The following is a 27,444-nucleotide window of genomic DNA, read 5'->3' as shown; positions in this document are numbered from 1 at the left end:
AAGTATCACTTGCTGCAATCTCTTCTAGCCATTCAGTTTAAAAACTTTCCATGATTAATAGAAATAAAAGTCAGGCGTTGGCTTATGTGAGTGCTGCAATACTAGAAACATGTACAGCATTAGGTGTACCTGAACAATGAAACTCAAGCAGTGCCAGCCCACAAGAGGCAGATGTGTCACGCTGGCTTAAAAATGTTTCAGTTGAGATCATTTATTCTAGTAGGGAGAGAGGAATAAAATGCATCAGAAACAAAAACCCAGCATACACATAAAAGCTTTTCCCACTGTAACGTTTTCTGTGCATAAACCTACACTAATCACAGCCTTTCCTGTAAATTGCATAGAGCTGGCTGTGAGTATGGGTGTTGAGTCACTCGCATTGCATGGTACCAGGCCTGCTGACAGTCATCTGAACGTCTCCTTAAGAGGCAGACACCCCCAGAAAGTGATTCACCCTGTCCTAAGATCCACGTGTGGGACAGGGGGGGTTGACTCATGCTCCCAAAGTGTCTGTCTCCATCCTTGACAGGGGAGTGTGTGGACTTGTAAACACTGGCGGACAGGCAAGATGAGTCCTACCCTTACCAAAATACGTGCTGCATCCTCATTTGTGCTCTGATCTGAGGAGGGGAATGAAGTTTCTCTAGACAGTTTGACAGACTCTTGCCACTGTTTAAAAAATTCACAGCTCTGTGCTGAATGCAGCTTTGAGCTGGGTGTCATTGGGATGCAATCAGTAGGCAGACATCAAACAGAACCATGGAGCAATATGAAGGTTTCTCCAGCACTGGGGTGCCACAGAAATCATTCCCTGGCTATTTTATCCAAGCCTAAATGACAAAGCATGCTTTGATTTTTGCCATCTTGGCCATGAGTTTCTCATTCCCATATTTCCCTGTTAATTCCAGCCTGTGACCTCTTCATACAATAGGATATTCTGGGATGCAAACTCTGGGATGACCTTTTCTTTTCTATTTCACTTCTCCCAGGCCTTATTTCTGAACAGACTTCTGGAGAAGTCTCCACTTAACAAAAAGTTCTGGCAAGCTGGATCACATGGGAAGTATTTTCTTATTTTTACTTTAATTAATTAATTTGCACATGGTGACTGACGCACCTTCATGAGGTGCATGAGTGGGTTTCAACTCCCTTCCAAGGTTTGTCTATCAAATCCAGGCTGGGGTTGGTTTGAAACTGAAGTCACTTCAAAAAACCCACTCCCACTCCTCCCTCTCTATGCTTAGTCTTGGGAGTACTTTGCTGAGCCTATGTGGGCCCTCTTAAGCCAGCAGGACATCACCTATCATGGGACTGGAAGCCTCACAGACCTGTGAGGTCTGTGCCACCTGCCTATAACAGACCAGGGTGACATAGGCTGGTGGCATCTCAAACCTCTCTGTACCAGGCTATACAACAGCCCTTGAACTCCTGTTATCACCCACTAGGCAGCAGTGGGTGACTCACAGGCTACAGTCAGCTCTACTGAGGAGTCAAGCCCATGTGCCTTGAATGACACATCACAAGAATTAGTCCCCCAGATCCATTTAGTAATGTGCCCCTAAGTCCCTACAGTGAGACATCTACCTTATGTTCAGCACAGTGAGGTAAAGCTTACAGTGTCCTCATTTGACAGATGAAATACCAAGATCTTGGTAGAGGTACCACCTTGGTAGAGACCACCTTGAGGCATCTGTGGCTGAGGAATGCCTCTTACTGTACTCAGTGGAGAATGAGGGCTAAGTGCAAACATTTGAGATATGATTCATATACCATTTGAGATACTCTAGGCTATTCAAGATCTCCCAATGGAGCTAGAAGATAGGAGAAGCTTGCATACAGAAGATAACATTTTAGAGCTGGAAGCTGGACTGGTGCAAGTACTCAGGGCTTCTCAAATAATTACAGGCTTACCTTAAGTCCTGCATCTCACCTTGAGTACTGTGGACAGTTTTGGGTGCCAAAACAGAATAAAGGTGTAAAACTATTAAAGAGCATCCAAAAGAAGGCTCCAAAGATGTGGAAGGGTCTAAAGGGCAAGATGTAGGAAGACAGGAGAAAAAGACCCCTCTAAAAGAAGGGTCCTGGAGCCTGATGGAAGCTCATGGGGGCAGGCTGAATTTTAGGCTGTTGTTTCTCTGTTTCCTGCTGATGGCCCAGAGAAAGAAAAGGTCACCTCAGAAATGTAATGAAGTTCTCTGAAAAATGCCCACTGACAAGTGAGACTCAAACAAAAGGCTCCTCTTTAAATGGCCATCGCTGTTCTTAAAGCCCTCCAATATTTAGGAACAAAAGTAGTGCGTGGAAAGACATCTCAGGCTATCTGGTTTGTCAGTGCTATACAATTGCACATGGCCTTACAGCTTGTCTAATAACAGCTGCAGACAAATCACACACAAAAAATGATATTTAAAATGAACACGTTACACTTGCTCATACTGCTACTATTAGATGTTGCACTGAGGGACATGGTGGAGTGGGAAATCTTGGCGGTAGGTGGATGGTTGGAGTGGATGAACTTGGAGATCTTTTCCAGCCTTGGTGATTCTATGACTCTATGATTCTGTTTTACAGAAGAGAGAGTTTTTTCACAAAAAGCATCTTCTGCTGCAGGTTATCTGTTGTGGGAAATCTGAATGCAGTTTGTACAGCATACTGCCTACTTGCTTACTGTGGCGCCTGTCCCTTTAAAGCTGAAAATGATGCCTAAATGGTTCTCTATTTCCTCTTTGACATTAATTCTCCTGCAGATTCTCTTACAAAACCAGGAAGATACCAACGTTTCTTTCTGGTGGGCTGGACAGCAAGTGCTCAGCATGACACGAACCCTTCCATCAAGCTCTGCATGGAGGCAGCACCTGCTTAACACAGCGTGCTACATCTCGTGTCCTCCCCATCACTCTCTGGCTGCTCGTGCTCTGTGCAGTGAACCCTCTTATTGTGTTTTCCCCTTTGGGTGGCACGTTCCTAACTGAAGCTCAGCATGAATCTAGGAACAGCCTTCATTCTGATGCACACAGAGGGCGAGCGCGTTCCTATACAAAAGAGATGGAGCCAGATCCTGCTTGTGTAACAACACTGCCTGAGAGTTCTTCTCCCCTTCTTTTTAACCCATTATTGTTATTTATTTGCATCAGGGCAAAAGGGATCAGAATCAGACTCCGGATCTAATTTCCATCTGTTCCCGTAGAGTCTGATGCTTGATCTTTCTTCTTTTAATTTCCTTTTAGAGGAAGGAATAATTTTTATCTTCTTTCTTTCATTCTTCCCCTTTGTCTTTCACTTTCAAAATGGAAGAATATGAATCTTTACCATTAAAGAAATTAATCAGGGGCTGCATAGACTGTTTTTGCCATTCATTTTCTCCATAGAATTTCAGTTCACCTCCTTTCTCCATTGTGTCCCCAGTCCATTCCAGTAGATGAACACCAGCATCATTCATGAGTCTGACCCAGGAATACTCACTCTGTGTGCCACCTATTTCTATAGCCCTTGAATACTCTGAAAATAACTCTGCAGTTGAAACCAAGTCCAAAAGTTGAGCTGCACGTAACTTTGGAGGCAGAAACTTCTCCATTCCTCTGTCTGCTTTTAATGGAAAGGATGATTTTGGCTCAAAACCAGACCTCCCATCAGGTTGACTCACTTCACCCATCTCAGACATGGGAAAATAAATGAACCCCCCAATTTGGGGGGTCTTCCTCCATCCGGTGACTAAAAAGGGTGTCAGCTGCATTTGGACAGTTTAAAATGAAGGTTAAGCTGTCTAAGACGAATTTGATTGCATAGCAAGGGGGAATGGATCCCATTCCAAAAGAGCTGAGGGATCCAGAGGACGTTTGGGTAAAAGGGATTTACTGAAACATTTCCTAGGATGGGGACTGTGCCCATCTGTCATGGCAATCTGACTTTGACTCTATACTGGGTTCTGCCTTTGCCTTTGCATTGGATTGCCAGCTTACATTTGTACTGCACTCAGAGCTGGAGTGACCAGTGATGGAAAACCAGAGCCTGACATTAGGAAGATATGTGACTTGATCACTGAGTTTTTCACTGGCTGCTCTGATATCCTGTCTTTTGCCCGGTTCTCACGAAACACATTTTGGTTTCATTGCAGTTTGGGCAAGAGTTGAGTTTCAAATCCTCAGCATCTGCTCTCTTGCTAGAAACCTCTTATGAGACCTTCCCCCAAGGAATGCTCACAGACCTGTTCTAACTCCCACAGGAGAGATGTACCAATCCATAAGAAAAATGCTGGAGACTGCGAAAGGTAGGGAGTAAAGACAAGTAACTCAGTTCCAGAACCAAGCTTCAAGTAGATCTGGACAACATCTGGTCTTCTACCACTGAATCCCACTGGGACTTTCTGATACAACGAAGCTTGCTTTGAACTTCTACTCAGGACCATCCGTGACCAAGATAGCACAAGGAAGCTCTTCCATATTAGACCAAATAAACATCCACATTCCTCAGCCTTGTATTGAGATAGGAGAGGGGGTGCAGAATAGCTTGCACACACAGAGAGCTGCCCCCCAACCCCAAGCAGTTAAAAGCTGGCTCATGGCCTGAAATGTGAACGCTTCCTAAAGCCTGCTCCTTCCACATAATTAGGATGTCTGCAGATGTCCTCACCGACCCCAGAAATGTTGGATCCTTTTTAGCTTCCCCCCAGGTCTTTGGCTTTACACTGCCTTGAGTAACAGAGCTCCCCAGGTTCACTGTGGATTGTGTTTCGGAAAGGTTTGCTTTTCTCCCCTTTCATCCTGCTGCCTTTCAGCTCTCCCAAATGCCCCTTTTTTTCTGTACTGCCAGAAGAGGTGACCAGCCACATTCGTCTGATCTGTGCTCTCGTTATCTCGGCTGCCTCTGTCACGTCTCCTCCTATTCATATCCTCTGTGAACACAGGAACTGCCAAACTGGCTCAGGCCCTGAGGCCATCCAGTCTTGTATCTTCTCATGGATGCAAGCCAGACACTGATCCTTCTGCAGGAGGCACAAGCACCCTAGGCCAAGCAGAAATGGGATAATCTGCTCTCTGTTTCGGAATATCCTTGAATACCCTCAGCGAAGTGACAAATCTCCTGTTGGAAATGTTGGCTATCAATCACCTTTCATGTAAGGACTGGCAAGCCTTCCCCCAGTTTTACAACATTCTTAATGAAGATCTTCCTTGCATCATGTGCCTCAGTGCTTATCTCACCCTAGGAGAGCTGTCAAAGGCAAGGGATGAGATGCCCTCTGGAAATGCCTCTCTGACGTTCCAATGACTCTGCCTGGAGTGTGGATGATCAAACTGAAATGACAAAGCAAGTAGAAGGGAGAGAGACAAAAAGCACCCTGATAGCAGTGGTTTGGCATCTACCAAATCCCCACCAGAGCTCAGAGGAGAGCCCTGAGCTCCAGAAGGGTGAGGAGAGTAGAAAGGAGGATTGGGGAAACCTGTTCCTTGCTCCAGGTTGGGCAGCACAGCTGCTGGCTTCCACAGAGCAGTTGTCAGAACCAACAGAACGTGGGGAAATGCAGGTGATGCAACATTAAGATTCTCTACCACTGAAGGACAAGCAAGGAAACAGTGCTCCAACACCCTGCTGATGAGCAAAGATACCTCCAGAGATGTAGGGAATCATGGAGCGAAGGAGAGAGGAGGACATACAACGAGACCAATCTGTCCTTTGAGGTCTCTTTTGATGAGTTTTTATTTAGTATAACACTATTTATAGCAAGAAGCTACTTAATTGGAAATGCATCTTCCATTTAAGTGTTAAGTGGAACGTTCCATCCAAATGTTAAACAAATATAAAGAAAAGAATTCACTGTGCCTCTCAAACGAAAAGCAAACAGTCCCTCTTTAGTGAATGCAATTTTCAGGCTGTTAACACAACACAAGCCTTTCCTTTGTGATGTTTGGCCAATAAACCAGGAACTTCAATAAGCTCATTTTGATGATGCTGTTAGGATCTCACTAGCTTTGAGTAATTTCCAACAGGGATGGCTGCTGTTATCCCTCAAGCTGGGGCTCACATAGCCTGGAAACCCATCCCTTAGCACTGGAGACTCAGGCTCTCCTACCCAAATGCCAATACCTCTCCAGTATCTCACTGTAAGGGCATTCTCTCTTTGAAGGGCATGCTGAATATCATATGGGCAGGTCTGCTTCAAGGTTCACAGAAACTCTCAGAACCATTAGCTACATGCATCTCTTGCTTCTAATGTCACCCATATAGGAATAAATAAATACCCAGTCTAAGCCTGGTCTACGTTTATGCAGGTCTGAATTACTTGGGCTAATTCTGCAGTGGTAATGAGCTTAGTGAGCAGGAGACAGGATTTCCTAGGCACAGTTGAGGCAGTTTGTAAAAAGAGCACAAGAACTCCAACATACTTCTGTTTTTCTCAAAGACTGTATGAAATGCCACTTTTCTCTTACCCTCCATCCAGTCATCCCTGTCATTATGAAGACCCCAGTTAAATTCCTGTTAATCTGAATGTCTTAACTGCTATCTTAGGATAACACTAAAAAAAACCACACACACACACAGTAGTCAAATCAACAAATACCTGAATCCCCAAACTGAACAACCACAGACAAGAGGATTCAGGGCATCTTAAGAGACCCCAAGGGATTTCAGTTGAAATGTTCCATCACAATGCCTTGGAAACACCTCAGCAAGGACCGTATCTACATCTATGCATGCATATTAAAATCCATCTCTGTAGGGTCTAAAATGGGTCTATAACATAAACCTGGCTCAACCTGAAAGGAGCAAGGCCAGCAGAGAAGTGCAGAAGTCATCTCTACAGATTGTCATTGCTTTTTCTCAGTATGGCCACCAGCCAAGCAACGCTGAGGCCCCGAGGCCTCCAGATCTTAATGGGCACCTGAAATGGGAGAAAAGCCACCTAAGTTTCATTTACAGTAAATGTAAAGAACCAAGCAGGTGTTTGGTAGATTAACACAGATCTACAATCAGCCTCCGATGCTGATTGACTGAAGATGCCCCGGTATGACAGAGCTGCTCCTGTAGTCTCTTGGTTATATGCTCAGTGTTGAGTGACCACTGCTTGATGAGATCTAGGTTTTTTCTCTCTGATGTTGAGACTAGTCTTTCCTAGAGCAACAGGAGGAAAAAAGAACCACCTTTTTGGTGATTATTTTAACTGAGAGAACAAGATTTGCTGACATTCTTGAGTATTCAAATATCTTCACAGATTCCAGCAGTCACTTCTGATTTACGCCCTGCACAGATCCAAACAAACTTCCTTTACTGAGATGTTTTTTAAGACACAACAACATTTGAACCCTACTAATAGGAACATCTGGTATAGAAAACACTTTACAACACTACTAGAATGCACTGAGATGGGAGAAACTTTACTAGAGAAAAAAACATATGGTCTGATTTAAAACAAAATATTTCCCACCCATTTCTGTGTTCTGAATAGGGATAGCTGGCATGAAACAACACAGCTCTTACCACAAACACATACAGCATTCTAGGATTTTCACACTGTGCATTTGGTATTTACTACAGCATTTTTTTCCTGATATTCTTTTTTAATTTGGATGAGAACCACCGTCACGGAGAAGAATTTAAATCTGCCTTGGGACAAACTGAAAGGACACTGAAATCTTGCAGGTGGGACTGGAATACTCTGAAAAACAGGGGAGCACATCAGCCCTGTGAAGGAAAGCTTCTGTCCGCTTCCAAATGTAAATTCAAGAATCTCTTTTCCTAGCACAGATCTCAAACCTGGGGCTCTGTGCCTGGAGATCAGTGACTGAGCAAATCCTCGTTCTGTTAACTGCTACATCCAGGTCATGGTTCTGTCTCAGCCTCTGAAACAGGGTGGCCCAATCCAGGCTGCTCACTGGGAATGGTCCTTGGCCCATACTAATGTCTGCTACAAGCCAGGGAATTGTCGGGGTTGGTGCTAAAAATGTGCCAGGCACTGTGCTGCTCATTGAACCATGTGGACGACCAACATCTAATGGCTGTGCTCATGTTCTGATGTGTTTTGGGCTAGGAACATGATGAAACCCAACAGATTCATCACCAGACTGGGGAAGCAAGATCATCCGATCTTCTGTTCCTCTAGAAAATGAACTTCCTGCTATAAATACAGCCCCCACAGCCAGCTCCTTGGGGGTGAGGCAATGGCAAGGCAAGACTTCAAGCAGTGCGACAGTATAAAACATGGATCCTGCACAGCAGCTCTGGTTCGTGGTTAGACCTAAGCACAGGTGATTTGCAGGCCACTGAAGGAACAGATTCATCTCAGTCCTGGAAATGCTTCTGACTCATGTGAGGGGCAAGAAGGGAATCCAGTCTGGTTCACACTTACTAGCCAAAGGAAGAGACTTTCAGTCATTGAGAAGAGTCAGTAGTGCACACCTTGCTCACCTTATGGTTTATGGACATTGTGTAGGATGGAATTATCTCGCTGTCATTGCAGGGAAAGGACTGGTTTCCTGAAAAGAGGGAGGATCTCAGCCCTGGGGCTGAATAGCAGGGCTGGCATAGGGAAAGTGAGTCTGGCAGAGTGTTTCTGTGAGGGGGAGTGACAAAGTGACAAAAACGGATGTGGTGCAGCTGGTATCATCTTGCAGTGAGGTAGTTGCAGGCACCAGGGAAATGGATTCCAAAGAATGACAGCAGGAATCTGTTTCTTCCTGTGCTTCCCAAGCTCTGCACGCTCTGAAAATGTCATGAGCAATGTGTAGCAGGCCAGAATCCAATGGCATGCCAGCGTCAACCAGTTCAGTCATCCTCAGGTTGGTTTGTCTCTCCTGGGACTTTCTGTCTTCTCAGAAGTTCATGTATTTACAGGATGGAGTTTGAGACTGCCTCTCAAAGAGGATAAAGAACATCACCATCCCCAAAGACAGGCTGAGGTCAAACCATGCACCTGCTCCCCCATTGAAAATGTCTGTTTGCACCTTTTGGTGCTTTAGGAGTGGCTCTGCCTGCTGGATTCGCTCTGTTAGCAAGCAATGAGGTCACTCAAATGCCACTTAGGACAAAAGTCATTTCAGGAGGAGATTTCCACTGATTCAGTAAATCTGTTGCACTCCCAGATTCAGGACTGTCCCCCTGAGCTGGTTGTATAAAAACAGTGATAGCTTCTGAAGCAAAGACGTTCTTTCCTTTAGTGCTCACCAATTTTGAGCCAGCTGTCAACTAAGCCAACCTGAACTGCTCCATCTATGTCAGGGACAGAAACACGGACAAGTCCCTGCCTACTGCTTGCCTTGCATCTTCCCTAGGTTTCCTTTGCACATCTCAGTGGATATCTGCTCCCTGCTCATCCAGAGTTATCATGGTTTCCTGGATGCCTGAGATGAACCCCAGAGCACAGTAGAGCAACCTGAAGACAAAGGGTTGAATTTCTGTATAATTTACCAGCCAATTGCACTGCAGTGCGCAGTCTCCTATGCTCTAACCAGGACTTTGCAGCTATGTGTCCAAGAAAGTCTGCAACACAAAATTACCTGAAAAGGCCTTAATTTCCAGCCCGGGACCTGTTTGGCATGACCTTGCTCTCCAGGACCCTGTAGCATAAAGATCCCTCAAAGACCTCAGGCTAATCAAACCTTTCACTCTGTGCCTCGGTTTCCCAGCTTGCAGCTGCTAGGAGAAGCATGAGCTCATGCTTGTGTAGTGCTCTGAGGATGCCATACCTCCCTGGTGACTGCCACCATCTACAAAACCTAAAACCGGCAGCGCTGGCTGCCTGCCAGTGCTGTCCTGTGAATGGTGACTCATCTCTACTGGCTGTGCCATGTCCTGTGCGTGATGGTGGCACGTGATGTGGAACAGAAGGTTTTTTTTTATCAGCGCTCCAAAATAACAGAGCAAGAGCTATGGCAAGGCAGCGGACGGAGAAGCTGAAGATGGGGGTAGGAGAAGGGAGAAGGATGACGTCTCTTGCTGGGCTTCCTCCAAAATCCCATTGGAAAAAATAAGCTGCTCCTGTCTTCAAAGACTCCTGGACCCAATCCTTCCCTGTGCCGGTACAACACGGCTGATGACAGGGCAAGCTTTCCCCACAGCCTTGGGCCTTGGGTTGGCCTGCTTTCAGCACACCAGAGCAAGACGTTTCTGTGCCCACTGCCAACTGTGGAGATGGCTTTTTTGATGCTGCTGGGAACTGGCTGAGGACCAGTGACTCATTTCAAGCAGGGCACCAAATTGCTATCTGTCATCCGGCATTGGTGAGAGGGAGGGGAAGGCAGGAACAGAGCCATATGCCCCTGTCTGGCAAAGCACATGGGTCATATGAGCGGCCTCCTGAGAGAGCTGCTCGCGTGTTTGGAGCCTCCGTGGTTTGTCAACAAACATTTAAAGAGAAACTGTGGTTCAACCAGGGCAAGCTTTCAGTGAAAATAACCCAACTCCTCTTTGCCAAGCTCTTTCAGTGAGCAGACACCCAGTGAAGTCCTTTCCTCTTTGCCCACATGGCTTCAAGCAATTGCTTTTTTGCTCACCTCTCACTGACGCAGGGAACTGGGCCTGTAGGACAGATATCTCCCATTTCCAGCAGTCCAACTCTCCAACATCTCCAACTCCACAGGGAAAAGTTTAACTGTTGTGTTTTTTTGCCCTATGAATTGTCACACAGCACAAGTCCAAGCCTAGAGCCTGACCCTGCTGGACCTTCCCTTCAGCCTATCTCCTGCTATCTAGGACTCAATGAGGCAAAGATTTTCTTAGACAAACATTTCTATTATCACAGAATCACAGAACGGCCTGGGTTGCAAAGGCCCACAATGCTCATCCAGTTCCAACCCCCTGCTGTGTGCAGGTCACCAACCAGCAGCCCAGGCTGCCCAGAGCCACATCCAGCCTGGCCTTGAATGCCTGCAGGGATGGGGCATCCACAGCCTCCTTGGGCAGGAGAAGTTGAAAGGTTGAATGCTCCCTTTCTAATTCGCCCCAGCTAAGGAGGTTACATTGATTTTTGGAGCATGAGTTGTAAGTAAGTGGCTATGAAGTAATCCATTAACTTGTTGTCCTTTACATATCACCTTGTTTTTACATCTCAAACCATTCCATAAGACGTATTTCTTATCTAGCAGGATATTCCAGACAGTATATAGTTCCCAGCAAAGCCATTATTCACAGCATATTATTGGTTAACTATCAGCCTGTCATCAGGGAAAATTAATTGAGAAGTCTATCTTCACATTCGACCTAACTCATTATCGCTCACACAGGAAGCCTCTCACTCAGGTGCAGGGGTGTTGAGTCAACTGGAGGTTGACTCATCCCAAACCCACACAGCATGGCTGGAAATGCCTTTTCCAGGCAGCAAGGACAACTGATAGTAGCTCACTGAATTTCCTCCAGTACCCTTCCCTCCAATTCCCCACAAGAACTGCTCCAGTTTTCTGAACAGAGCTGCAGGGAAAAAAGTATCCTGAAATGTCTCTGCAAAAAAGGACGAGCCCTAATCCTAAACAGTCAACACTTTGCTTTGGTAGGAGCAACGAGATTTGGGTATGATTTTTGCAAACTCTACCACAGCCCTGTGACCAACACACATCTGTAGTTATGATGTCACATAGCCTAAACAAGTGGCACCTCAGGCAGGCTGAAGCTAATGTTGCTGTTCCTTAAATATACAAGCCGATTCAGATTGCAGGCTGCAGAGAGTGCAGATGCCTTACAGAATCCTGGAGGTTACAACAGAGCTGTGAATAGTGGAGGCTTATGTTGAAAATCTCCTTCAGATCAGCAGCAGGGCTACACAGCAGACGGCACAGCGTCAGTGGATGGACAATACTTATGGTGGGGAAAAACCCTGCACTGAACACTGCAGCCTCACACAGGCAAGCTCCCATCAAAAGCATTGAAAAAAACTCTCGTATCATGACAGGGAGGGACACTTGACATTCTGCTAAATCTCATTACATTTTTAAGTAGCCACATGAAAAAAAATTAAGTGAAGGGAAACCTCTTTAAGAGATTTATGGTGAAAAAACTGACGTCTCTCTTCCCTCACCAACTGCCTAGAAGCTGGTTGTACATGCCCCATGCCATTCAGGGGAACAGGCATCTCTGAAGGATGATGTGGGCTTACAGCAGCTTACTCCGCAAGAAGGGAGGTGGATTATCCATAAGGAGCAGTTATGGAATGAAAATCTGTGTTTCTGGGCTCTTTTTTTTGGTTGCTGTTAATATTATGTTTCCTTCCTTAAATACACCGTGTAATTGATATTCAAGGCAATTGGTGAATTCCTCTGTGCACTGCTGCCCAGGAATCTGAGGGTATGGGCCACCTTTCCACCCTGTCCTCTCCAAAAGCCTGGGGACAATTGCAGTGAGTGAGGGACAGGGCTGCCCCTTCTTCTGAGTCCCATCATCTTTTACCTAACGATAAAGGCTTGATCTCAACTCAGGTCCCTCTACATTCCCTGGAAAAGCACCATCACAGAATCATAGAATGGTTTGGATTGGAAAGGACTTTTAAGATCACCTATTTCCAGTCCCCTGCTATAGGCAGGGACACCTCCCTCTAGACCAGGTTGCTCACAGCCCCATCCTTTGGCCCTTTTGGATATGGGCTGACCACATTTTGGAGGTATCCTCCCTCCTTCACCCTCCGCTGGCGCCACGACAAGGCTTAGTGATGACACCCTGTAGGTGAGGTTGGCGGTTGGACTTGATGATCTTGAAGGTCTTTTCCAACCTAAATGGAAATGATGCTATGACTGTTCTGAACTGACTGCCAGTTTTGCAGACAGCTGCGCTTGTAGCAGATGAATTGCTCGCAATGGGCCTGCATACCAATACCAGCTCCTTCCACATACATATTCAGGAACTGATGTAGACCCACTTGTCCCAGCAGCCACAGCACGAGGTTCTCCTGCTCAGGCTCTCAGCATGCATCTTCCAGGTCAGATCTGCTGACCTGATGGAGTACACTGCGTTCTCGCTTCTTTTCTCTCCGTGCTATTTTCTGCTCTTCCCAAGTCATCAGGCAACAGCAGCTAAGCTGAGATCTGGTCTGCCTTGTGCCAAGGATATGATGAAGGAACGGGTCTGACCTTCATGAAATCTCAGCAGATGATGTCCTGAGCTGTACAGAGTCTGGGACTTTACCTCAAGTTCCAACTCCAGCACTTATGTGGCTGGTGGTGTCAGAGCATGCAGGAGATGCTAATTCTTGGGCGATCTGGGTTAGTGAAACAGGTAAATACATTTTCCCCAGCCCTTTCAAAGAGATGCTTCTCAGACTAAAATGATTCTTGCAAAGCGTGGTAAGGATTTTCATTCTGCCCATCCACAGAATAGAACCACAGAATCGTGGGATCCTTTGAGTTGGAAGGGACATGTAAAGGCCACCTGGTCCAACTGCCCTGCAATGAACAGGGAGACCTATAACTCCTTCAGGTGCTCAAAGCCCCATCCATCCAGTATGAATGGAACCCAGGAAATAAAGTATAAATCTGATCTCATCCCCATCTGCTCCCTGCTAACTGCAACTACAGCTGTTAAGATCAGCCCTTGCTGTCCTTGTGTTCCTAAACATTTCTGAAGGAGATGCTGTGGGTCTAAGTAAGTACTCCCAATGGATCCAATCCTCTCATCTCAACAGCTATCTTAACATGGGAACCAAAAGGAAAAGGCAAAAAGTCCTAATAGTCATCGCACTGATGCCATATCTAATGGATAGGAGATGGAAATGTGAGCTGACATTTGCTCCTCAAGACTGCCTTGGCTTCCAGCACTGGGTTTGGCATTGTAGTCTTAAGATTAGGGAACACTGAAGCTTCAAAGTGGGATGTATGCTGTGGGAAATGGTAAACAGACCATCTTCTAGCACTGACCGAATCCATGAGAGACTGTGGGAGTAATATAGGAACAACTGGAGTGTGGATATATAAGCATGGGCCATTCCTGGGTTTACAAGTCCTGATGTGGGTTGCTTTGCCCGCGTGCATCCCCCAGTGATGCAGCTGATGTTCTCCTTGTTTAGAAGCAGAACTGGCCTCTCCTGTCCCATGACACACGACACCACGAGTCAGAAGAAGCTGGATTTTTAAACACATTGACTTCCTAACAATACTCCATTTCCTTTCATTTCTGCCTGCTTTTAGGGAAATCTCTGATGCTCCTGTTCCTAACTGATCCTCTCAGTAATTTCTCTATGCAGAATTATGTGCTGACTAGGAGGAGCTCCAGGAAACCTTGCATCTGGGCCAGGAGTGCTGAGCAAGTTGTGCTGCCTGCATCCCTGGGCATCACCTGCTGCGCTGTGCTCTCAGAGAGAGGATGTGTGCTGCCTCAGAAGAGAGAGCAGGCTGCTCACTTTGATGGAGGAATGGAAGAACCGCATGGCTGGAGGAAGGGAGAAGGAAAAAAATGATGCAGCCTGTCCGGTGGATCAGGCAGTCACACCTGGAAGTGGCAAACTGAAACAGCCACAGGTCTTCTTACTTACTGATACCACTGATGGTTCTCAGAAGGGACAATTCTCTCTCAAGCTGGAGACCAGTTGGTGGCCAGCTTGCCCACAGGCAAGGAATGGGGAGATGCTCATCCAAGTGCTGAGACAGGAGCTAATGTTTCTTGGCTGGGATGGAATCCCCATGCTACAAAACCTTGCTGCAGCAAAAGATATTAGAATTGGCCAACTCTGCTCTGTGTCTGCTTCTAAGATTCTGCTCATCTGTCTATATGCCTCCAGAGATTCCTACTCTACAACATCTTTGTGTCCACACACTCCTTTCCACTGACTTCACCCCTCTATTTTCTTGGGTTTGCTGAGAATGATGGTACCATGGTCACCCCTTCATCCTCTTATGGGCAGGGTATGACAACGATCAACCTTAATTACTGGGCTCCCTTCACAAAAGATCCTCCAACCCACAACAGAAGCTCTTATACGACATCTTATACACTTATTATACTTCACACCATCAGAGCATTGCATAGACATTGAGCTGTTTGTCCTCACAACATAATGCCAAATCTGGCCAGCTTTATCATCTCACAGATGTTAGGAGGAAAACCGAGGCACAGAAGGATTGTGTTCACCCAGTGCCAGGTGACAAATGAGTGGTGGCACTTTCAACTGCAACAGAGATTGCCTGCCTCCTCCTGATAATGCAACGGACTGTACAGGGTTTGGAAGAGCTGAACCTCATCTTTTGACCAATACTGTTTTTTTCTCAGTGGAACAAGCACAGATTTTACCCAGCAAACGCAGAGTGGAGCTGGAATGAGATTTGTCCAAAGTGGCAGCCCCGTAACACCATTAGGTTGCGTCCATCGGCAGCTGAGCAAGGGATCATGGGGAAGGCTGGGAGGATGGGGAGGGGAGGACGAGGGGCCCACTTACATGGTAATGTTTCTGCACGGTTCTTTTGGATCATTATGCAGAGCTGTAGCACCAGTTGAGGAGCGCTCTCCAGGAAAGTTTCCAGGAGGCGCAACATATTTACGTCTGCATATTCGTACATCATAGCCCAGTAGAAACGCCGCTGGTGTTCCTTCCGCCTCTGGCTCTGGATCCCCAGGTACATAGTTCGGATATACCTGCAGGAAACGAGAGGAAAAGCAAAGCGTGAGACTTTGGCGTCCTACAGAATCCAATGGGAACGGGGCTGTGGGTCAGTAGTTGGGGGAAGGGAAGTTGTTGGGGGAAGAGGGAGACTGGGATGGACACAGGTGTCTCTGCAGCTCTAACAGCAACAGCAACTCCTGTAGGATCGGAGGGTCTGAGAAACCTACAGCATCCTCACTGTGCAATGCAGAAGTGGGACATCTTTGACTGACACCACCCAAATATGATGTGTGAGGGGTAGGAAATGCTCACGGGACATTTGAACAAGGAAATAACTCCTCTACTTTGTTTTCTTGAGGAAAGGAGAAGCTACATAGCAAAGGCTGTTACTGACACTTGGTGGTGGTCTGACCGATGGCCTGAGACCCTTCAACACTCCACAGAGGCCCCTCCCTCATGAACCCCAGAGATATGACTGCATATCATCACTGGCGGAGCAACAGGATGGCATTTTCACCTTCAGCACACATGAATGCAAAAGGCCACACAGCTTGCCACTGGTCAACAATTGAGGTTTTTGGCCCTACTGGACTAGAAGGAGATGCTGTCTCTGTTTCCATAGCAAGGTGTGCAAGGAGACCTGCAAACCTCACCCTACGGATACAACCTCCCTTGAGAGAACCTTCAGCCAGCCTTTGTCAACAGAGTTGATCAAATCAGGGCAGCACAAGCTGCCCAGATCTAACGAGACTCATAGCATTGTAAGAAAATAAGTATCTCCTAACAGGTTCCCTGCTAATTCTTGCTGATATTAATGACCTAGTAGTAGTTCTCTTTAACTCTGAGCAGTAGCTGTAACCTTATGCTCTGAGATGTAGTATAGGAATTGCTGTACTTAATGCTGACCCCAAAGCTGGTCATTTGAGAGAATCAATGGAAAGCAACAACCCCTCTGCCCCATCTCAGATGCCTGCATGGGGGTGGGATGTGGTGTTGGGATGGGCTCCCAGCTTCACAAACCAAGGTTCCAGCAAACTGCTGAAATCATTCCTAGCCACCCAGGACTGCATGGCAAGGAAGGGGGTTGAAACAAGATGATCTTTGAGGTCTTTTTCAACCCAGGCCATTCTGTGAAGAGCGTGAGGAAAGGATGCAACTCTTGGTTGCTCTAAACAACGACAGGGAGAGGGGAGAGAAGCGCTGCAAGCCCTGCCCTTGCCCAAGCACATTGTCTTTCCCGTTTGCTCTTCACAACCACAGAAAATTAAAGACCCCGAAGGAAGACTCAGAGGAAACCAAATGACTGACGCAGGAAAGCCACCAGGTGGGGCTCGACACTCGAGAAAAATGCTACACAGATGACAGGTGACACTGGTGGGACAGCCCCAGCGGAACCCCAGTGGGGTGGAAGCACCCGTGGACTCGCTGAGTCACTCAAGAAGAGCAAGAAGCAGCTCCCCTTCTGCATCTGCACAAAATGCACTGGATAATGCATGGCCTGATCCTGACTCCATCAGGAGCTGGAACAACGGCAATGACAGCGTCACACCTAACTATTGAACCCATGGCTTTTTGCACAGGTTGGCTGCACCACGCTCCTTCCATAGTTGGGGAAACTGAGTCATGATGTCCAAATGGCTCTCCTGAGTCCTCCAGACAGGCGGTGAGCAAGAACCCAGATGTCTCCACCAGCAGTAAACTGGTGGGAGATGTTGACTCCTTCAGAAGCACAGAAGCCTTGCAGAGAGATTTGGACCAACTGGAAGGCTGGGCCATCACCAACTGCATGCTGTTAAACAAGTGCAAATGCTGGATTCTGCACCTGGGATGGAACAAGCAAGGCTATACATACAGACTGGAGGACTGCTGGGCACCAGTCCTGTGGAATGGGATCTGAGGGCTCTGGCACGTTGAACATGAACCGACAGTGTTGCCCTGGCAGCCAAAAGGGCCAACCGTACCCAGGTGATGCTGTGTGGAGCCAAGAGCTGGACTCGGTGGTCCTTCCAACTGGGGATATTCTATGCTTCTACGACTCTCCCCACCTCCCAACCTCAACCCCTTGCCCAACACCCCTTGTGGTTCCACTGAGAAAAAAAACCCCTTCAGACTTTTGAGCTTCCCAAGGCGGCGAATCCTGCCTCACCACCAGGAGATGACACACCACTCCGTCTCTTGGTCCAGGCAAAAATACTTTGCCAGTAGCAAACAGGGTTCTATAATTAGACTTTCAAATCCATATTGAGGCCTGATCCTCAAGCTTCAGCAACACGATGCTTCCCCTTATGTCAGTGAAAGCCATTCACCGCTCTGCGCTTTTGAAAATCAGGCTAATTTATTTATTTAAGAGCTTAATTTTGGATACAGGAGCCTAACTTCAGGCTTTCTATTTTCTTGAATGCTGGCTATTTTTATCTGCTGGTGTGTGTATTTGCGTGCACGTGTGTATTTTTAGTTCTGAGTTCCATCCCGGCTTCAAGAGACAGAACTAATTTGGGGCTGGGGTGTTTTTCTTTACATGCACAGAGGGTTGGCTGTCCCCTCTGCTCTGGCAGGGCTCCCAGAATTCCTGTTGGTATAATTACTCTCATGCTTATTTACTACGGATGCTGCAGCAGCACACAAACCACGGGCAAAGGCGATGCTGTCCTGCGACAAAGCACATTTCGGAGGAGCGAAAGCCATCAGCTACAAAAATGTGGTCAAATAACTTTTGGATGGGACCCCGTGGATGATAAAGACTGCTTAGCAGAAATGCCCGGAGATGGGATTGTAGAGTCAGAGGCTGTATCTGTACCATTAAACAAAAGAGACCAAAGCGTTTGGCCAGCTGGCATGACTTGACTCCACGTCTCTACATCTGTGTTGGCTGGCCTTGGCCAAAGTTGTCAGAGCCTGCATGGGTGATATAACAGCATGGACTGTTCCAGGACACTGTCTGTTCCTCGGCTCTGTTCTCTTGACAGAGGTGTCTGAGTACCACCAGCAGAAAGTGTAGGAGCATGCCCCAGGCACTGAGGGAAAAGACAAGGACAGTGGTATGTGCAAGGGCCACAGGTAAGGAATAGCAGCCTAGCCCCTGGGCTGTGTTTTAAGGGAAGAAGTGCCCTAATGGCCTGTCCCACACAGTCACAGGCTGACCAAGGTCAAGAATCTCACACTGCATCTACAACAGTCAACAAAGCATGTGAGCCTGACTGCCCTACCGCAGGCCAATTGGCCCAAGATGACCCTAGAAATGAGCTCTGTCATGACCCCAAGCCAGCTGGCTGCCTTCAGATCAGTACTAGGAGTGATTTCCAGCCCCTGCTCGGTCCTGAACCCTGTTGAGGTTATTATTTGCGAGAGCACTACTATGCCTTGATCAATCTAGTAGTGATGCTAACAGTTTAGCAGCCTGATGAAGTTACAGTGACCATGAGCAGGTCTTAAAGTTGCCCATTTTACCATGGGTGTATGGAAAGATGGAAGATAATAGGATTTGCATTACTCAGTTCACTCCCAACAACTCCAGGTTAGGAAACTCATCTTCACCAAGCACAACCAAGCCTACTACTGCTTTCTAAGAAGCAAAACCTGAATGGAAAAAAATGAGAGTATTCTGACCTCAAGGATCACTTTTGACAGTTTTAACCCCTCTAGGCTCACTTTTGACCCTAGAAGATCACAGATAGTAGAGGCACACGAACGGACTCCTGACTGCTCCCTACAGACCAGAAGCAGAGCATAAGAAATAAGAAGCAGCTCAAAAAATTAACTCTGCTTGCAGGACCTTACAATGCCCTTTTGGCTTCATTGGGGTTCATCAGGACCAGGAAGGCAGCAGGTACAACTTCCTTCGTTTCTCTCCTCTCCCCCAGTACTACAGATGCATGGTGATGACCTGAACAACATGGTAGCAATGCACACGGTGTGAACAGGCACCATCTCCCTTGCCATCCTGTGGCACCAACCATTTCCCTGGTGCTCAGCCCTGGGAGAAGAAGGATGGTTTGGGGTGAGTTACCCAGCTGCTGTCTCACCCTCCTACCACCTCCTCCTCCTCCTCCTCCACAGGCACTCCTGCTAGCTCTTGCAGAGGGCCATTATCTTTATGCACCAGAGGGTGTTTGCAGATTAAAAGCCCACTCCTTGGAAGGAAGGAAATCAGGACATGTGGAACCGCTCAGCTGGAAGGCTTGAAAGGGAGGCTGGCTAAATGCAGCCTTAAAATGAGGTTATGTAAGGCCAGATCTCAGCTGGAGCAAGTTGGCATCCATAGGGCTCTAGCAATTTACACCAGCTGAGGCTTTGGCCTGCTTTTTTAATTTTAATGAATTATTTTCATTCTAACGAATATAAGAAGGAATATAAGATGCAACGCTCAAGCAACAGGAGAATATGAAAGTAAAATGCTATCTATTAAAAACAATCAAAATCAAACATAGAGTTACCAGTGCAATTAACATGCTCAGTATCAACATTTGTTGGGGGGTTTTGCTTTGTGATAGTGTTGCAAGTTAGCAATAAGGATTCACTGACAATTAGTGTTCCTAGATGGAGTACCAAGGTTGTAACTCTGGGCCCCATCCAAGTGCTGACACAGCACTGCTTCCTCTGGCTGCATCCAAACCATGTTGGGGAGCAGTTCCTGGCCCTGGGATGATTCCCAAAGGGTATTTCAGGGCTTTTCTACACCACTGCTGGCTGTCCTGGGCCCACACCATGCTGAGGACCATTGCTAAATTGGGAAATATCACTTGCCACTTCATTAGCAAGCAAGGATGCCTGAAATCTTCCTCACATACCATGGCAACCACACACAACTGTATCTTTCTGGATTTGGGGGGCATTCGTCAGGCCTTTGTTTCTCAGAGCTCTCTGATATCTCAGAATCACAGAACCATAGAATCACCAAGGTTGGAAAAGAATTCCAAGATCATCCAGTCCAACCATCCACCTATCACCAATATTTCCCACATCTTGTTGCTGTTGGCATTTTTTTTTAATGGGGTTTGTACCCCAGAGTGAATAAAATGCAGCAAAAGGTGTGTTCATCAAGTATTTCAGCCTTTCTGCCTTGCAGTTTCTGCCCTCTCTTTCCCAGTAAACACGCCATAGTGTACAACTAACCTTTACTTAGGTGACTGCTTCAAACCATGCCTAATAATTAATAATCTCCAAGCCTTGCCTTGCTCGTCTGAGGAGAATGTTGCTAAACACAAAACAAGCTCGTTCTAAACTTCAGAGATGCTTACATGAAGGGCATGACAGCATTTGTGACTTCTGTAAACCAGCAGAGGAGGACAGCATTGCTGGGGCACAGAGTTTACACTGTTATCTTAGCACCGAACCTGGAATGCCAAAATTATTTCATTATCTTAGCTTGAAAGCTTCTCTGTGAGCAAGATTCTCAAGAGCATTAGTCAGGACCTGTTCTCTTTAAAGACAGTCAAGTCAAGTCAACCCAGGCTGGATGGGGCTGTGAGCAACCCTTGTCTACAGGTAAATGTCCCTGCCTATAGCAGGGGGTTGGAACTGGATGATCTTAGAGGTCCCTTCCAACACAAACCATTCTGTGATCCTGTGATTCTAAGTCCAACTTTCACAATAACTTCAGAGAAAACACTTGCCTTCATGTGATTCAAAACCTCACTCTATAAATGCATGTATTTGAGAGGGGATGATATTTGAATGGCCATTTATATTATAAGGTCATTTTGAGACAATCTGTTTGCAACTGTAGCATCTGCTAGAAAAAAATGATAGTGCCACTCTTCTGCTGTGTAGGAGAAACTGCAATCATTTCGTATTTTAAGCTGGTTTAAAGCTGTTTTAAAACACAGATGGCTTTACTGTACACCAACCACAGAAGAGGCATATGATTTATTTCACAAAACGTACATTAGGGAGGATCATATCACAGAGTGATAGTGTAATTTGGTTTGGAAGGGAGTCCTAGATGTCTGTGGACCAAGTCTCATCTCAAAAAGGGGATAACTTCTGACTGGTCATGGCTTTGTGCAGCCATTAATCCCCAAGGACAGGGACCCCACACATCCTTCCCATATTTACAAGGGGATTATAAACAGTGGAGGAATCAACCTTTTACTCAGGTAGACAGTGACAGGACAAGGGGAAATGGTTTTAAATTGAAGAAGGGAAGATTGAGGTAGGAGTCAGGGGGAAGTTCTTTGCTATAAGAGTGGTGAGGTGCTGGAACAGCTGCCCAGAGAGGCTGTGATGCCCCGTCCATCCCTGGAGGTGTTCAGGGCCAGGTTGGATGGGGCCCTGGGCAGCCTGGGCTGCTGTGAAATGTGGAGGTTGGTGGCCCTGCATGTGGTGGGGGGTTGGAGATCCACGATCCTTGAGGTCCCTTCCAACCCAACCATTCTATGATTCTGTAATTTCAGAGCAATGTTCCCAGCTCCTGAGCAATGGAGCTGCTTTGGTTGCACTACCAGTAGAACACAGCACAGTCTATATTGCCTCCTCCAGGATGCTGCCCACAGCCTGTGTTCAATTCCCTTTTTACTGGCAGTTTAAGCAGAGATTTAGGACCATTTCTCTGTGACCTCATAGCAGAGCTGCAGGTGTGCTTTTATCCTGCTGACAGTGCTGGGGTCATAACCTCCAGCAGACACACGGGGCAGAGAACTGGGGCAGAGGCATCACTGCAGCTAAACATGCCAGAGGCTGAAGACACGTGTGCTGTCTCTCCCCATGCTGCTCAGTCTGGGGCTGTTCCTGGCATTCATCTGTGTGACTTTCTCCTTCCGTAGCTGCAGATATTTGTCTCTGACTCACAGACTGAGACCACAACCAGGAGAAGAGAAACAAACCATAATTACTAGCCCCACTTTCCACTACTACTTCATCAAACTTCTCCGAATCTGGGCTGTTACTGCAAGAAAGCCTGGCATGCAGTCATTTGTTTGCACAGATAGTCATGGCTGTGTCATAGAATCATATAATAGAGTCATAGAATGGCCTGGGTTGCAAAGGACCACAATTCTCATCCAGTCCCAACCCCCTGCTGTGTGCAGGTCGCCAACCAGCAGCCCAGGCTGCCCAGAGCCACATCCAGCCTGGCCTTGAATGCCTCGAGGGATGGGGCATCCACAGCCTCCTTGGGCAACCTGTTCCAATGCATCCACCCTGTGTCATTGGCATCATCAGCAGTTTTGCAAGCTGCTTCCCAGCCCCTCTCTCCTCACCCACATTCCCATGGCCCATGGGGCTCCTGGGGACAGACAGAATCCCCACCTGCAGATCTTCACTCAACACAGCAGTATTGAGTATCGATATTGTACTGATACAGTAAATCAATACAGCATCAGAGATCAGCTTTGTAGTGGGAGTTACTACAGTGTTGAGATGGCCTTGTAGAAACCATGTTTATGTTTTGACTTGTCGATTATTTTGCAAAGCATACAGCCTGAAACAGGAAAAGAAAACAAGGACCTCTTCATCACCATGGCACGACAATCCTTTTTTTCTTAATTTTAATGTGGGATGCATCTTCTGCACAGTGCAAAAGAGCAGGCGGGGTAGCAGGGGCTGCTGGAGAGGGCATCGCAGTGCTGGGTGCTGCAGAGATGTCACAGGATCTATCACACGTGGGATGGTCTCGTATCCCAGCACTGAGCCAAATGCCCTCTTCTGTCACAGGTTCTCCCCAAATCCTTTACGATTCTGCAGTCCCAATGCCTTTCCTATGTTACACACCCTTATTTACTTAAAGTATATTCCGATAACCTACTGCTATCGCCCCTGGCAAAGCCTTCTGTTTTAAATCAAAGCTGTTAAATAGCTTTATGTCAGAAAGAAAGAAGTTGAACTCAGACTGAATTTTCATTTCAAGACTGTGTGAGTGAATGGAGTTTAATGTCAGGGCTCTTCTTTTGGAAATAGAAGTGGTCCCAGTCCACTAAGCATTACAAAACGGATGCGGTCTTGAAAGTAGATGGAAGTCTTTTGAATGACCTGTCTGGTCTTGGCAAGTTTCAGGGCAAACCCAAAGAAATGCCTGAGGGCTCCAAAAATGTAAGTATTCAAGGGCACAATACTACAGGGACACATGGAAACAGTCACCTTGCCCTTTCTATAGGACAGGCAGCTTTATAGTACTTAACCCAGAAGGTCTCCAGAGATAACTTGGCAGCATCTGGACTCCCCAGAGCCACCAGATATCTCAGGGGAGGATGAGTTTGCATTGGCTTGGGAGATGAAGACAGGGACATGTCCTCACAGCTCTCTGCAAGCTCCCAGGATCCCTTGGTGGAGGATGAGAGCAGTAGAGAGGAAAGTATTGGCTGCAGTGTGGGTCCCTGGAGATGTAGGCATACGGTGGAGGTTTCTTCTTCTTAGGGTCTCCCACTTCCCAGATGATTTAACAGACCATTTTTGGCAGAGCAGGTCCAAAGATCTGTACAGAGACAGCAGGCAGCCTGGGGTATAAACCCTCCAAAACCAATGTGGGCCCCAGAAGCAAAAAGAACCACGATGGGGGGCTGATCCATTTGGTCAGGTGGAAACATTTCCTGTTACCAGGCTCTAGATGCTGGAGAAGGGGAGTCACATCTCTAGCTATGACATCAGACACCTGATAGAATTGGTAGTAGAATTTACTGAACTTACAGTATTTACTCTCCCCTTGGCCATCAAGGTCACTGATGCCAAAGTAGGACCCAAAGTCATTGGGCAGCACTGCCATGCAGAACTGTGGCTCTGTGGAGCTGAGGAGGAGGTGAAGGCCCCCTCAGGGCCACCAAAACCCTCCTGTGGGGACACTGGGGTACAGCCCAGCCTCGTAAGGGACCACCACATCCCTGGAATACAGCATTCAGCAGCACATCCCCAGCTGGTCTGTGCTGCTGGGTCACAGCATCCCCAGAGCAGGGCTTCTGACACGGAGACGCTGCACAAGAGCCGAGCCTGTCGCCTTCGCTTTGCTGTCTGCTGGAGAAAAAAGGAGCTAAGAATTGGGTGAGCGCCTGTGAAATCCTGGAAGAGCGGCCTCAGATCTCGGCTATTTTTAGTTTCACAGAAGCTGTGCATACATTACCAGGGGCCTGCCTTCCTCTCTGGGCTCTCAGAAATCACACGGCGTCCTCCCAGCCTGCCAGGAAAGAGTTTAACCCTTGTTTGTCTGGTGGCTATCAGCCCATCTGTGTCAGTCACACCTTCGTACGGATCCCGATGGGGACCAGAGAAGGGTCTGGAAAAGTCATCACGCCCATTTTGGCTGTAGTCAAGTGGAGGAGGATTTGGGGTGTTTGCTTTTTAGTCTCTTACATCATTCAAGACCTTCGGGCAGACTGTTCTAGCGGAAGACATCCCCACCCACAGCAGGGCATTGGACCTGCATGGCCCTTAGGGTCTCCTTCAGCCCAAACCATTCTGTGATTGTATGATTACATGGAACTTCAACATTATCCAGCTCTTCAATATTTATTACCTCTGCTGCTTTGTATTACTCATCAGCTATTCCTGGCCAGAGGAAATGCACTGGCACGCTGCATAGCATGTTTGTAATCTGTTCTTTAAGGGGGCTGTGAGTACAACTGCAGGCTTGCAAACACGCACACACACACAGACACTGCACTGCATTTGGGTGTCATGGTATCCTGGGGCTTTTGAGGCATTGGTATCAGAGAATCAAACAAGACTTCATCCCCACAGAGTGGCTTTTCCAAGGTTGCAAGACGTGGTTAGCCACCAGGAGAGGAGACATGGTGCTTTCAGAAGGCACGGGAGCCCTTAATTCAGCATATTTGTGCTGATCCCTGCAGAAATACCCCTTTCCCCTTGGTATGGTTTGGAAGTTCAGAGCAGCATCACTCCTTAGGCCACATTTGCAGTACTGCATCCAGGCTTGGGGCCCCCAGTACAAGAAAAACTCAGAGCTCTTGGAATGAGTCCAGAGGAGGGCCACTAAGATGATCTGAGGGCTGGAGCATCTCTCCTATGAGGAAAGGCTGAGGGAACAGGGCTTGTTTAGCTTGGAGAAGAGAAGGCTCTGGGGAGACCTCATTGTGGCCTTCCAGTACTTGAAAGGGGCATATAAAGGAGGGGGAATGGCTGTTCATGGGGGTGGATAGTGATGGGACAAGGGGGAATGGTTTTAAACGGAGACAGGGGAGGTTTAGGTTGGATCTTAGGAGGAAGTTTTTCACCCAGAGGGTGGTTGAGGCACTGTTCACAGGTTGCCCAAGGAGGCTGTGGATGCCCCATCCCTCGAGGCATTCAAGGCCAGGCTGGATGTGGCTTTGGGCAGCCTGGTCTGCTGGTTGGTGACCTGCACACAGCAGGGGATTGGAACTGGATGAGCATTGTGGGCCTTTTCAACCCAGGCCATTCTGTGATTCTATGATTCTATGATTCCTTGCACTACCTGCAGTGATGTTATGGGTCTCCTCCCATCCTGATGATTAACAACAAGCAAACCAGCAGCCTGCCTACTCGCAGCACTTATTCCAGCTGCTGGGAGCTCAGGGTATGGATGTACCGCTACAGATAAGCAAGCTGCACACAGGAGCCTATGGGTACCTGCAATTGCAGCTGTTTCATTAAATAGGCTTCTCATTAAGACTGACTGGAAATAATGAAGCAAAGAGAGATGCTTTCTAGCGGTCACTATCAGGAAAAAAGCAGCCCAGGTGTGGTATTGCACGGCATTATAGTAATCGTTCTTTTTCCTTTCCTCCTATCAATTCAAAAGGAGCTTTCTGCTCAGAGCTTAATGGCAGCGGAGCCACCTGAGCACATCTCCTTCCCCCCCCCCCCGCTTGCTGCAGAGCACACGTGCTGGTGGGCAGTTTGTCCAAGTGACACCAATGCAGCTGCAGGAGCTTTGTACCAGCAAACAGCATCTGCAAGGCACGGCATCCAGCAACGAGGGGCCGATGTTCATGCAGTTCAGCACAGAAATGGAGGCACGGAGGTCAAGTGACGTCCCTCACTCCATTGGGGAAATGGTGTGCTAGGGGGAGGTTTGCAATTCAGACCCTTGTCTCTCTGCCCCTCCTGGATTCAGCTTCTTGTCTCCTTTCGGATGTGCAAGGTGAGCGCCTGACACAAATGGAAATAAAGCCCTTCCTTCTCACACGCGTCCTTTCGACCTCCCGCTGCTCACAATGCTTCCCCAGCCCAAACGAATGCTTCCTGCATGCCTGATGCAGCCAAGGCAGCTGCCCTGCGCTGCGCGGGTGGTGTTTGCATTAACATTGACTATCGTAACTGCTCAGACGAGATATATCCCAGAAGCATCAATAAATTGCTGAACTCATTGATCTAGACATGACTCAGGAGTCACCACTGAATAATCTCTCATAGGCACCTTCCTCTGGCTGAGCCCGAGCGCAGTTTCTGCTCTCATCAGCAAAGCAGGAGAGGTCTTTTCCATCTTGCACTTCTCTAGGGGAAGGCCAGCTTAAATGACACGTGGGGGTTATTGATTCCAGTAATGTATGAATGGATTTTCCTCCCCCTCTGCTCCCCCTGCCCCGCAAAATCATTCAGCCCCTCTGTCATTCACTGCCCAAGTGCCTCTCCAAAGTGCAAAGATGCAATCCTTCCCTGCTGGCATTGCATGCTGTCTCCAAAGCCCCGATCTTGGCTGCCATGTTTTCTCCTGCTTCCTCTGATCCTGCAGAGTACTGTCTCCTGGAGGCAGGATTTAACCTTGTGCAGTGATACAAGGATCCAGCAATGGGGAACATGAAAGGTCTCTACATAAGAAGGAAGGCGTGTGGCCAAAGCAGCTGGGGAAGTTCGGGCTGCAGAATGGATGGGAAAGGTGGTACAGCTGCCTGCTGGGATGGGCCTGGAAGACTTTGCAGCACCCCATGAATCCATTCCATCTACTCCTAGAATCACAGAATCACAGAACTGTTTGAGTAGGAAGGGATCCCTAAAGGCCATCTGTCCCACTCCCTGCACTGAACACGGACACC

General features: G+C 47.4%; 2 protein-coding genes across 2 annotated transcripts in view; one reads left to right on the top strand and one right to left on the bottom strand.

The window, feature by feature from the left end:
- The window catches only part of LOC125689819 (uncharacterized), a 259,018-nt gene that overhangs the window by 78,970 nt on the left and 152,604 nt on the right, over window positions 1-27,444 (top strand). The gene's annotated exons all lie outside the window — the stretch shown is intronic.
- The window catches only part of XKR6 (XK related 6), a 163,755-nt gene that overhangs the window by 17,740 nt on the left and 118,571 nt on the right, over window positions 1-27,444 (bottom strand). The window contains exon 2 of the mRNA XM_048937388.1: window positions 15,344-15,540. Within this exon, the coding sequence (XP_048793345.1) occupies window positions 15,344-15,540 (197 nt within the window). The remainder of the gene's footprint in view (window positions 1-15,343; window positions 15,541-27,444) is intronic.

The sequence above is a fragment of the Lagopus muta genome, chromosome 2, assembly GCF_023343835.1.
Source record: "Lagopus muta isolate bLagMut1 chromosome 2, bLagMut1 primary, whole genome shotgun sequence".
NCBI classification, from domain to species: Eukaryota; Metazoa; Chordata; class Aves; order Galliformes; family Phasianidae; genus Lagopus; species Lagopus muta.
Note: the sequence above shows the minus strand (reverse complement) of the source record. Positions and strands in the feature narration are given on the sequence as shown.